General features: G+C 43.7%; 1 protein-coding gene across 5 annotated transcripts in view; it reads left to right on the forward strand.

Moving 5' to 3' along the window:
- LOC120812286 (multiple C2 and transmembrane domain-containing protein 2-like) overlaps positions 1-9995 on the forward strand; it is a 29140-nt gene extending 19145 nt beyond the window's left edge. For all 5 annotated transcript variants that reach the window (XR_013455197.1, XM_078097903.1, XM_078097901.1 and 2 more), the window contains 5 exons: positions 199-240; positions 4612-4721; positions 4823-4932; positions 5991-6088; positions 9125-9995. Coding sequence is in view for 4 of the 5 variants with exons in the window: in XM_078097903.1 (XP_077954029.1) it covers positions 199-240; positions 4612-4721; positions 4823-4932; positions 5991-6088; positions 9125-9184 (420 nt within the window). In the remaining variant the exon portion in view is untranslated. The remainder of the gene's footprint in view (positions 1-198; positions 241-4611; positions 4722-4822; positions 4933-5990; positions 6089-9124) is intronic.
- The last annotated feature ends 2703 nt before the right edge of the window (positions 9996-12698 follow it).

A 12698-nucleotide genomic window follows, 5' to 3' on the forward strand; every position in this document is an offset into this window, starting at 1 on the left:
TTGTGAGGAAGGCCCTCTTTCACCTCTCCCTTTTGTGTGAGGTCACCCCTGTGATGCAGTCTCTATGGAAACAAGCCTCTCCCAATAGGGGTGAATGTACTCAAAGAAAATTTCATTACTAGGTGTTTGTTAAAAATGCTCCAGTGCCCACATGTCCCGTTCGTTTGAAATTACCCTCTACCCTTTATTTTCTCTCAGGTGAACATTAGCATGGGTGACGACGAAGACGAAGACGAGAAGGTATTTTATCTTGTCTCTTTCTAACATTTTATCTGATAATATGTTTTGGTGGAATGTTATTGCTCCTCTGTTTTCACAGTACACATGAAAACATCTTTTTGGATGAACCATAAAAACAAACACTTTTAGCATTTCACAGGGACACAAAACAACTTATCAGAAGCTTGAACCCTGCTAATATTTCTTACTGAATTAAATCATTCACACAACAATTTCTGCATTGCCTTGGATAGTTACAAATTGTCTTCTTATACGAACGAATACTTGCTTTTTGTAAAATAGATTATATTTTTGAAAATGTATAAATCACATTTAAACAGCCAGAGGTAAGCCGTTAGATTTCTTTTATGTTCCATAATTTTCTTAATGGGTTAGTTGTGTAGAGAATGACCCTTTGCTATCAGAACAAAAGAAAAAAGTAGCACAACACAGCAGTAAACTTTACTTTGCCCTAAAGGTTATCAGTCATTTTCACTTGTTCGTCTATGAGAAATCATAAATGATCATTTTTATTAATGCGCCCCTCTCGTGTCTCTTGACAAACAAAACCAAAGGAAATGTTTAAGTAGCCTGAAAATTATACTTCGCCACAGCACACAATATTCAATTATGCTCATCTCACTGTTTTCTGTAAAGAAGGAAGAGCTAACAGGGAAGTGTATTATTGCTTTATGGCAATGAAGTGTGGAGCTAACGCAAAGCCTCCAAGCGATGACCCTTGTGCTGCGCGTCTAGGCCCAGGATTCATATCCATAATGCGCTCAATATATTCTGCTGTGATGACCCGGGGCTATAAAAAAAAAAAAAGCCAGCTTCTCTTAAAAAAAAACACAGGCACATCCACCAAATCCTGTCTGGAAGGATGGGCTAATTCCCAGATGAAACTCGCATGATACGTCCGCACACACAAAGTGGGAAAGCCGCACTTGCTTTCATTGCTCGGAACAGGCGAACTGGTGCTTGAACAAACAGCAGTGACACCGACATTTCTGTGTGTTTATGAATATTGAATACAGACAGGATTACCACTGAATTGGAGATCACAGCGATATAGAATGATTATTGCGTTTGTCTTTACCTTGAAACCTCCGTATACGGTATAGTAGAAGAACGTTTACCATTTACTTTAGGAGAAAAGCTGTGTCTTTAGAAAGGTTCGAGATCCTCTCAATAAGCTGCATGCGTTTCCATAAGCCCTATGGCCCATAAGCCCTTTTACACTCGCAGGAAATGAAATATCTCCTTTCATTTACTAATTAAGCAGTCACCCATGTTTGTTTTAAGCTGTCAGCTTTAATTTAAAGTGGCTTTTTTGAAAGTCTTGTTGTGGTCTTGCTGTCGCTTGAGTGTGATATCACGCAGCTTGATCAAGCAGTGCAGCTTTACCCCTCCTATCAAAGTCTTCTTTAAAAATGTTTGGGGTTAAAGAGTGATCAGTGTTAAATTTGATGACTTCAAAGTCTTCCTCCCCCCACCCCCCACCCTAACATGTTAATAAAGGCTTTTCCCTCTGAGAAGGTTATGATTACCACTCAAATATGTTTTTTTCCCCCCCATGAGGAAGGAAATATTCAGACCTCAGACAGCAGCAAGAAGGCCTGACGTTAAGAAGAGACGAAAGGCAGGGCGGTGTTACAGTAGGATAATACAGAACAGATTCTCTGACTGTGAACAAATCTGTCCTCAGGGAAGGAGACGGCTTACAAATTATCTGTGGGCAAAGTGACTTCCCTCTGGCCTCAGGTATCAATTGTGCAGATAGGCGGTATTTAATTATAACATAAAGATACAGAGAGGCAAAACAAGAGCATAGATCTCCAATAGAAACGCAAAGGAAAGATGAAACGGCCCTTTCATTGGCCCCCCAGCTGGTTTGACTTGCTCCCAGTGCCTCGCCAAGGGGACTTCGAGGGGGGTGGAGGGGAGCAGGTGATTGTGGGGGGGCCCTAGACACTGGGCCAGGGGGGTTACTCCATCTCTCACCCGATAGTCCAGCAGCCAGCGCTGGGTCTCGTCGGGCGCAGCGGCCTGACAGGCTGCTTGTGTCGTGATCACGAGCGCTACCTCACTCACACCCGCCGCACATTAAAGCCTTCTTTCCGTTTTATCACAGCAAATTGTTGTTGGCTTTCTTCATCTCCATGTTATATCATTTCCCTGAAACACAGGTGTTTTTCATTTAGATGCACTTCTTATCTTTCTCGAAAAAAGAAATTCCGTCTTAGAAATTAAATTTGGCATAGTTTGTTCTAATTAGAATAATGCAAAATGAGCCTTTTTAATCCTTTGAAAGTAGACTCCTCATCTGTGAGAGTATGTTTTTCCTTTGTGCAAAAGATCAAATTGGTTCTCCATTACTGCACCTTATAAGCAAGCTTTTTACAATTTTATCTGAAATGAGAATATGATTTCACACAGGTTCTCTAATCAGCAGACATTTAGGATTGATTTAGTCCATCCCCACTTTACCCATTCTTTCCATTTCAGAAGGAGATTTTTTTTCTTCTAATTTTTGTTTTCTCTGCACTCATGTGCATGCTGAAAGAAACATGAACAAAGAATAAAGAATATTATCAAATGATTAATGTAGGACTACACATTCGGTCGCTACGGAGATGGCGGACTTCAAGAATCTTAAAACACATGAATAATGATAATCACGAGAGCATTCTTTGCCGGTCGATGCATACTTCAGAGAACATCTATTTGTATCTTCTTCCTTAAGAAATGAAAGCCAATATGGTGCCTCTTTTTTTTCTCTAGCTGGAGCTGTATTTCTGACTAAAAGTACTTTGCTGGTGTCTCCAGTGGAGTTAAATAATGCTTCATATCTCTCATTAAGTAGGAATTCTAAATTACATAATTTGTTCGCTTAGACAACTTTAAAAGGAAAAAATAGAAAGGAATGTGAGCCCAACTGATGAGGCTTAATATCTAGAGAGATATCATCTGTCAATGCGAGGCTCTCTGCATCCATCAAGTGCTCACTGCCCACATTGTTATGGCTTTTAGCAGACTCCACCACTGCTCCACGCTTTTAAAATAAACCGTTAATAGACAGCCCAATTAACACCTGATGTGGAGTAAAGGACACGCATGATGGTTTGCTCGCCCCCCCCCCCACCACCACCACCACCACCACCTCCCAGTGGAGGGGAGGAGGATAATGCATGAACATGAACACAGATATCCTCTTTCCCCACGACGAGACTGTGAGATGTTAATCTCAAAGAAAGCATATTTGTGTATAGTTTTTCCTTTTATGGACAGTGGCGAGCCCCCAGTGTCTCACCAGACCCGGGCCTAGTGTGTGTGTGTGGGGGGGGTGGGGGTGGGGGGGAACTATGCTAGTGTGGGAATTGCTCTTTTCCTGCGCCTTTCGTGCAGAAGAGCAAGCCCGACAGTGGGAAGTCCCTACGTGCTGGCAGACCGCATGCTCCCGGGGGCTCGCTCATGAAGCTCTGATGGAGGCATCTTGTCTGTCAGTGCACACGGGCCGTGGCTTGTAACGTAAACATATAGACATCCTGCTATGGTCCATCGGAGCGCCCACCCGCACCCCCACCCACTACAACACTCTCATCCCTTCTTCCTCTCCCGCCCTCTGTCATCATTCCTGTCATTATTTCCTTCTTTTGATGTGAGGCTTCTCCGCTCTCTTTAGCTTGTGTTATCTCCAGTTGCTTCACACCAGTTCTTATTTCTATCCCCGATGGGATGACATTTCATTTTTTTTTTAATTTTGAGACCACTCCAACCCCCTCACATGTTGATTCCTCTGCTAGAACCAGTCAATATTATATCAGTGCATTAAAAAGCAAATCGTACTTTATGTGCAGTGTTAGTTGACGCGTAGACAATAGATAAGAATTGCGCTAGTGAAAGGAGTGAAACGAGTGCTTTTCTCAAGCGGAGAACGTGTTGGAGTGGGTCACCAAGCCGAACCTGACAGATTTGCAAAAACATATTCAAACTTGTCCCTTTCCTAAGTCACGAAGCCCCTGCACTTGTGGTTGTTCACTCCGGCTGATTGCGGAAGGCCATTTTGTGCATTTTGTGTACTTTTCATCTACCGGCATCTTGATTGTAGCGCACTTGTGCAACAGCTCTATTGTGTGTGTGTGTGTGGCGGACAAAAGCTGAAATCTCTCAGCCATCCACACAACCGTTTCAGAGCAGCGAGTCTGTCTCATCTCCTAAAGCATATTCTGAAGCTGTGCAGTGTTTGCTCATTATGGGTCATTCAATAGATAAATAACACATAATCGCACGGTAGAGATAAACTGCTCTTTGTCTACACTGGGCAACAATTGACATGCAGCGTACCTCATCAGTGTCTGTGCATTTCTTTGTTGTTTTTTCTTTTTTTAGGAACCCGGGAAAAAGGGTTTGATGGATAAGATACATATGGTGCAGGAAGTAGTGCTGGTTGTCCAGAACGTTTTGGAGGAAATTGCAAACATCGGAGAGCGGATCAAGAAGTAATTTGACCATTTTACGTTCATCCCCACAGAATATATTAACTATCATCATTTTTTTTTATAGCGCTTCAAATTAATCTGACACAATATTTCTTTTATAGCATCTTTAACTGGTCCGTCCCTTTTTTGTCGTGCCTCTGCTGCTTGGTGCTGTTTGTGACAACTGCACTGCTGTATTTCATCCCACTGCGATACATTGTGCTGATATGGGGTAAGTTCTCCATCTAACAAACACACAACAATGCCATTGTTGTGTAAAACACAATGGTTCTATCCACAGCGGAATATCCACGATTTAAACGTGCACAGTAGTTTAAGAGCCCTGCCGTGCCTGCACCTCTGCAGAAGCATAGAGCTCAGACAGCGGCCAAGGTTTTGCTCCGCTCAGTGTGGGCTGCTGCAGAGGCGAGGCCCAAGGTTTGTGTGAAAACAAAGCAGAGATAGAGTAGCAAGCCGTATATAATACATGATGTCCTTGGGCAGTCTGTGGGCTTCTGGTCTAGCCTCTCATTATCCGCTGTAGTCGTACAGAACAGACAGTCATCTCAGTGGTCAGGGAGATGTGCTGCCCTTAATAGGCTCTCCTCCTCCAGCTGGAAGCCCACAACCACTGTACTTCCACGCTGCCTTCAACACAATCAATACCCAAAAAACATCATATCAAACAAAAAACACACAGTCTTAGACATTCCTCTGCCTCCCCAGTTAACCCCCATCTCTGTGGTTGCAAGGCAAGCCTTTCAAGTTGCACGCACATATTTAAGTCCTTAGGTCCTTTGTCTGCATGTTGAGGTACAGGCAGTACCAAGCTGAGAATATAATGGTCCCATTACAGGCCCCCAGATGTATTGTTGTTTTTTTCTTTTGTTTTTTCCCCCCGTGGTATGCAGCCATGTGCAAAGTAAATATAGATATGCTGGAAAGGATCAAGTTTAAGCAAGTTAGAACAAAAGTGAGGAAAAGTTTTTTTTCAATAGATGACCGGGACTTATTTTCAATTCATTCACCTATCGTTATTCATCTGCTTTAATTGATTATGTATTGCTTCAGCTTCTTCATCTCCTCGGCCTGGCTTGAATTCATTCCGGCTAAAGGGAATCAATTGAAACCGCATCATATAATGAAGTTACCGATATACCGGTGGGCACTCTATACTGTAGAGCCCCCAGATGGGGTTAGACAACTCTTTCTATTATTTCACATTGTGCCCTGTAAAGTATGCTGGTTGGTATGACACCTTTATTTATTAATGTCTTCTTGTTTTCACAGGCTTTAACAAATTTACCAAGAAGCTGCGCAACCCATACACTATCGACAATAATGAAATCCTGGATTTCCTCAAGAGGGTGCCTTCTGATGTTCAAAAGGTAAGGGTCCAATTTTACATACAGATAGGAAAAGAATTCCCCGAAGACGTCTGCATTATTTGCTGTACCAGAATTCCCAAGTGTTGCAGAAATGTATCCTCTGGCTTTGTTTGATTATTAATGAACTCTCACCTTTAAAGAAGCCCCGGCCCAATTATTCCTCAGTACGGTGCCATAGTTGCCATATTGCCCTCGTGAGGAGATGCTCAGATCCGTCCTCAGCAATATCGCAGCAGCCTCATCCGTTATTAGCAATTTTGTCCGACCGATTGAAGCGGCGTGACATTAAAGTTGGTGACTGGCCGAGGGCTGGCAGACGACTCCTGACGAGTCAGCCCCCGAAACTCTGACGCGGCCTCTGTCACTTCAGGGTGGCGGAGTCAATTAATGTAGTCGCGAGCCCCAGTCGTCTTGCTGGGTGCCATATGTGATTACATATTAGCCGTGGCTGATGTGCCGTTTTGCATTTTACATCACAGAGCTGAGCAGAGCTGTCAGGCTGTCAGGGCAAGTGGCGGCGGGCGAGAGCTCGGCGCTCTGACTCGGAGTTCTGCTCAGCCAGGAAATGAAGTGCCACAACGGTACCTTCATCTCCCAGGTACCTCGCCAGACTGAGTTTAGCAAGAAATCCTGACAGTCTGGATCTGGAAAGACACTCTCACCCCGGTCTGTTCCTCTGCTGCATCCTTGATGTCGTCCCGCAGCAAGCCGTTGCACACGCGGGCGTCCCTGTGATGTTGGAGGGAGCCTGTGTTGTTTGAGATTTGGCTGACTGAGTTGGCAAAACAAGGTGCTGAATACATTTTGATTCACGATCCTTTGTATGTCTTCTTTCCCATTGGGATACAATGTTTGAGCTTTGAAAATGACTCACTTTTAAATCTCACGAAAACAATACTTTTTAGCCTCGTTTAAAGGAGAAACTACATCTCAAAAATAGCTCCAAATCATAAAAAACAAAACACCCGTAAGATTCATCATAAGCATGTTTCATTATGTCCTGTGAAAAATAACCTTAACATCATATACACAGGAGAACCACACATTTTGTTTTTGTTGACTTCAATCCTCAGATAGGTGTGGCAACAAAAACACCACAAAAGGCTGAAAATTTACTCCTGTCTTTCTTGCAAATGTGACTTGGCAATTAGTGCCTGTGCACATCTACAAAGTCGGCCTCAAACGGGGACTTCTGACAACAATGTGTCTGTCCCGAAATAAGAAGCATCTGTCAGTTCTGAGGACAGTTTCATGTTCTGATGCATGAGGCAGTCACTTTGTTCCCACATTCCATCTCCCTTTCTAATAATGGAGACCAACTAATTAGCATATACTTCTTACCTGTATTTAACAGATTCACCGTATTGTTGCAGCTCAGCTAGCATGCTTCAAAAGCAACTTTTCAAACTCCAGTTCTTCTCATTTTCAGTTTTAACCCGTAATGAGTGCTGTTTGGATTATGGGGGGTGGAAATGGACAATGAATAAAAAAAGTTTCATGTCAAAGAGAATCTGTTTTTTGTTAAGGTTTCGGAAGCTCTCGAGGGAGGCCTCACTCCTGGTTCTCGTCCCGGCCGGAAACGAGGACACGAATGAGTCAATTCGTTTAAATTCAAAAATCAAAAAGTATTTAATGACTGAACAACGTAAAAGGGATTACAATTACAAAGTGAAATACTAAGCGAACAGTGGAATATTTCGCGAAATAGAGAATCCTCTGAGCAAGTCTAAAGGGACTTATCAACGCGGCTGCAGGAGAAGTTCTAACAGTCTTTCCCCCGCCATGGTCCTTTGAAACCTCTTGAGGTGTGTCTTCCTTGGTGCATTTGAATGTCATTGGCCTCTTCTCCAAAGGGTCACCTCCTCCATTGTCCCCTTCACGTCGAGGTGTGAAGCTGCAGCTGTAACCTGAAACCTCTCTGTCCATCTGTCCCTCACACTCCAATGCATTCAATGTAGATACATTCGGCTTTATGCCCCAATGAGTGAATTTAACAAAGCATACATCGTTTAAGTCTTCATCTTATAACTAGTATACTTTCATTACAACAACCCATCATTAATGATCCCCGTTCATCACACTTCATCATAAGATTTAAGACAGTTCATGTGGTTCAATTCTCAAGACATTTGCCTCAGTCGGCTGCCTCGCATTAAGTTGTTCATTTATTACCTGACAGGAGAAAAAACTCCCAAAAAACCCTCTTTGGGGATAAAATTGGGAGAAATCCATAAAGAACGGCAATTGGCATCCGTCCCCAGGTTTTAACATCACATTGTGACAGAATGTTAATGTGTACAGTGTTTATATGATTTAAATGACTATGAATTGTGTTTGATTGAAATTGCATTCACTTAATCTAACATGTTAATGTAATAACTAATATCTAATAACACACAAACTATAATTCTAACACTAAACATTATTACACATACTATAATGTCCTGACTAGGGGTGCACTTCTGGCTTAAATCCCTAACAATTTACAACATACATTCATTTTGTTTGTCCATTTAAACATCAAGGCATTCCCAGGAAAATACACATTTATAGATTAGCAAAGTTCAGATGTCATATTTCAAGGTCAAGAAAATCCAAGTCATACCAAGGGGCTGAAGAGCCGCGGAGAAATTTACACGTCAACTGATGTTGGTTTTCTTAAACAGCAGTGGCTTTACGCAGCACTGTTCTCAGGCATTAAAGTTTTCTTTCACTCGAAGTGAATGATTATGCAGTTTGCAACTCTCTCACTGGCCTGGCAGGTCATGCCAGCAGTTGATTTCTGTTTCTAATATTGTGACTGTGGTGCAGAATGGGGGGAGGGAGGGGGGGGGGTACACTGGTACGGAACCCTTGACTCTTCAAATCCCTCCCTGTGATTAATCCCCCTCTGCTCCTGTGTTTAAAAAATGATTCATTACAGCCGAGCCCGCCTGGCTTTCCCCTTGCACCGGCCCTCCTCCAGGGAGCCATTACCGTGCGCTCCGCTGAGCTCGGATTACCTGCCTCCGACCAAACTCCTGTTTGTTTTTACAGGTGCAGCGCAGCGCTCTCAGGGCACCCGCCAGCCAGACCCAGCCGCGGAGGAGAAAGTAAGCGTCGGTGGATGAAAGGCTGGTCTCCTTTTTTTTTTTTTTTTTGAATACTCCACCACGCAGTCCACCTGACAACAATGCTCCGCTGCCAGCATGGCCCCATGACCCGCCCCATCCTCGCTCTCGGCCCCCCTGCTGCTGAGGGGCGGCCAGCCGCTCTGTGGCCTGTGTGTTTGCGCTCCACTCCCTCCTGACAGAGGCTGTGAACTGCAGCAGCAAGGAGGGCAGCACATGGCGCTGTCAATCAAAAGCCTGGAGGTAAAGAAAAGACAGCGCTCGCCGCAAGACTCAGCCTTCATCTTTGGATATCACTGAGAAAAGGAATGGAAATTGTCGGGTCTGACTTACCTTAAACTTCCAGTTTTGATTCTTTCACATTTTTCTTTTTTTACTTTCAGATGTCCAGTTAAGTTAATACAGGCTCAGGCATTTATGGAAATCAAATCACGGAAATAGTTTTATCTTCAGTCAAGTATTGTTATTATTGAAGATCAAAAGTTCATATTTATCGCAATAGATTCTTAAGTTATAACCAAAAAAATTGGTTGGTTGGTTTTCTTGGACATTTAATATAATAGGACAGAGTACTGAATGCTATTCCTTTTGTGCTATGGATTTAAAGTGTATATAATATAATTCGGACAGCATTGCTATTTTTATGTTCTAAACAAATATATATTTATGTACTGCATTTGTTTGGGTTTTTTTCCACCTGACTCATGTTACTGTATTAATTCAGACTCAGTATCTTGTCTGCTTCATCAAATGGAGAATTTGCAGGAATCCTGAATAAAGAATCTGGATCAGTTTGAGCCCTTGTTTTTTGCCCGTATTTTTTCAATCTGCACTCTAGCGAGGATGGAATACACCACTTCTTTACTTGAATACACAGTAAACACATCTGATTACACAACACAGCCATTGGAACAGAGCTCACACACCAGCCACCGCTGTGCCTTGAGCTCACATCAACGCTGTGGAGCTCCAGTGTGCTTCCTAATGCATTGCTTTGTTGCCTTCTCACAATAACAGGGTCCAGATGAGAGAGAAAGAGTTGATCTCACAGAGTACTGTGAGATCCATCCTCGGCACTAAGTGCTTTACATTTCCACTAAAATCACCTGGCCCATCCAATGGTTACAAACACACACATACTCACTTTTTCTTTTTTTTCCATCTGTCTCCCAACGATAGGTTTTCCAAGAAGAACGTGTAGTAAATGTAGTAAAATCATTTTTATTTTCCATATTTAGTTTACATGAAAAAAAAATATTCTAGACACTTGGATTTTTGTTTTACAAAACAGTTGATTTTTTTATACTCCCATGAATGCTTTTCTGAGAGAGAAGATAAATTAGCTGCAGTATTCTACATAAGAGGAAGTTAAACATGCTAAAAAATGTTTTCTCCTTTACCGTCTTTTTATCTCTCTGATAGCAGACGAATGGAAACCGCTCTCTGTTTTTTTAAGTATTCAAATTAGCAACCAAAGTTGGGCTGAACGGAGTCTTGGACCCCAGTTTGTTCTGATTGGGGGACTGAGCATTGGGGGACTGAGCATCGTGGCTGCCCCCCCCTCATCTCTGGTGAAAAGAGCTTCCATCTGTGCTTTGTGAGGAGTTTGATTGGCTCAGGGGGACCTGGTGAAGCCCCGGGCTATCTCTTTTGACAGCATGATAGAGACATCACTGGACTCTCCCAGGATCTGCCACCAGGGGTCCATTTCAAAGTGAGAGGGTGTGGAGGTGACCCTGAGCTTCTGACGAGCTAAATCCCACACACTGGCTGAAACCCCTCGTAAATTCTGGCTCACCGGGGCTCGGGGACTGGTTTTGACTGTGCTGGGGGGGGGCAAAGCCAGGCAGGGGAGCGGTGGTTTGTGCAAGGAGGAGATCGCTGGGAAGAGCCGATGAAGTGTCCCCAAGAGTTGAAAGCAATTAAGCAATATTCCAAGGGAACTTATAACCGACATTTTACCAAACATTGAAATTGCAGCATCGGGACATCTAATGTCAGACATGTCATTGAGGGAAACGCCGCAAGGGTTATCGCGAGAGGTCGTACGGGAGAGTACGGTTGCCTGCCTTCAAGCTGTCACGTCGTTGGTTGTGTGGACCTGAGGGTCACGGGCTTGGATGTTCATTCATATTCAGCGGATCATACAGGAGAGTTTTACAGGGTTACAAAAATTGTTGATTCGGCTCTGCATGCACCTAAGCACACTTCTGCTACCTACTCAAACACACACACACACACACACACACACACACACACACACACACACACACATATGTTGCGCGCACACATATGTTTTTTAGAGACGGGTGTAATGATATTTAAGGAATCATTCATCAACGTCTTTTTCTCCTGGGAGGGGTACAAATCTCAGCAGAGAAAGTCACTGTGCATTATGGTCCCCGAATGCAGTGGGGAAAATCCCTTGATGTTCTACAAGCTTGCTAATGAACATTTGAGCCTGAGTCTGCTAACATTTTTTTTCATTTTTTTAGACTAGTTGTTGTTGTTGTGCATGCTATGGCAGTGATGTCTTCATCAGGCTGTCAAAAAGGAAGTGCCTGCAGCTGTGGCGGATCCCCCCCAGAGCCTGTCACACTCCTTGTTTCCATGGCAGTCCTTCAGGCAGCACCACAGGCTGGCTGTGTGCAAGGACCCATACAACCTGTTTTTCCAGCAGCCGCTCCTCTGATGTTCAGCCCCGGAGCGGGCGTCAAACTACCAAGTGCAGAGAGAGAGAGAGAGAGAGATACAACACTGCAGCCTTTCTCTTTGTTGCCGTTCTGTGCTGCTTTACAAGGAGATGCGTAGAAACCCATTTGAATAAGCCACTATTCTTACCACCTCTTTAGTGATTGTTACATGTGCAGTGCTGACCTCCTCTCCGAGAGACATTATTTGCACAGTAGGACAACGTCAGAAAAGCAGGCCTTATGCTTGACTGACATATGTTGAAGCTCTTATGCATGCGTTTTGGCTTATGCTTGGTCTGCTTGCACCACACAAGAAGCGGGTCACGTGAGCGAGATCAGTGGCTGTGCTCCCAAGTCCCAACTGGCCTAAATTAAAGGGCGCACAGGTTACGGTCCGCCTCCAGACAGGACCTCGACATCAATAAAGACTGAGTCCGCCAGGGCATCGACTCCATGGAAACACAGTCCGAATGACGGAACAGACGGAAGTTTGCTGTAGTGAGATTGTTGTTCCTTTGTGAGCACATCTACCTGAGGAGGCTGCATGGGGAGCTTTTAAAACGATGCGCCTGCCTGCATTTGGCTGCTCGTTCCAGATTGTGACTTAACCATTCGGCATATTGCTTTAGTCTCTTCCGATGATAGGATGTATAAATCATGGTAACCACGATTGATGTTGTCTCTGGGAATAAGGGAGGAAATTTGACTGAGATAACAACAGAGGGAAAACCCCTCGCTAATAGCCGCTGTTTTCAGTAGCTCTGGTTTAATAATGATTCATTTTGCGGCCCACTGTACTCAGTGGTG

This window comes from Gasterosteus aculeatus, chromosome Y (assembly GCF_964276395.1).
Source record: "Gasterosteus aculeatus chromosome Y, fGasAcu3.hap1.1, whole genome shotgun sequence".
Lineage (NCBI taxonomy): Eukaryota > Metazoa > Chordata > Actinopteri > Perciformes > Gasterosteidae > Gasterosteus > Gasterosteus aculeatus.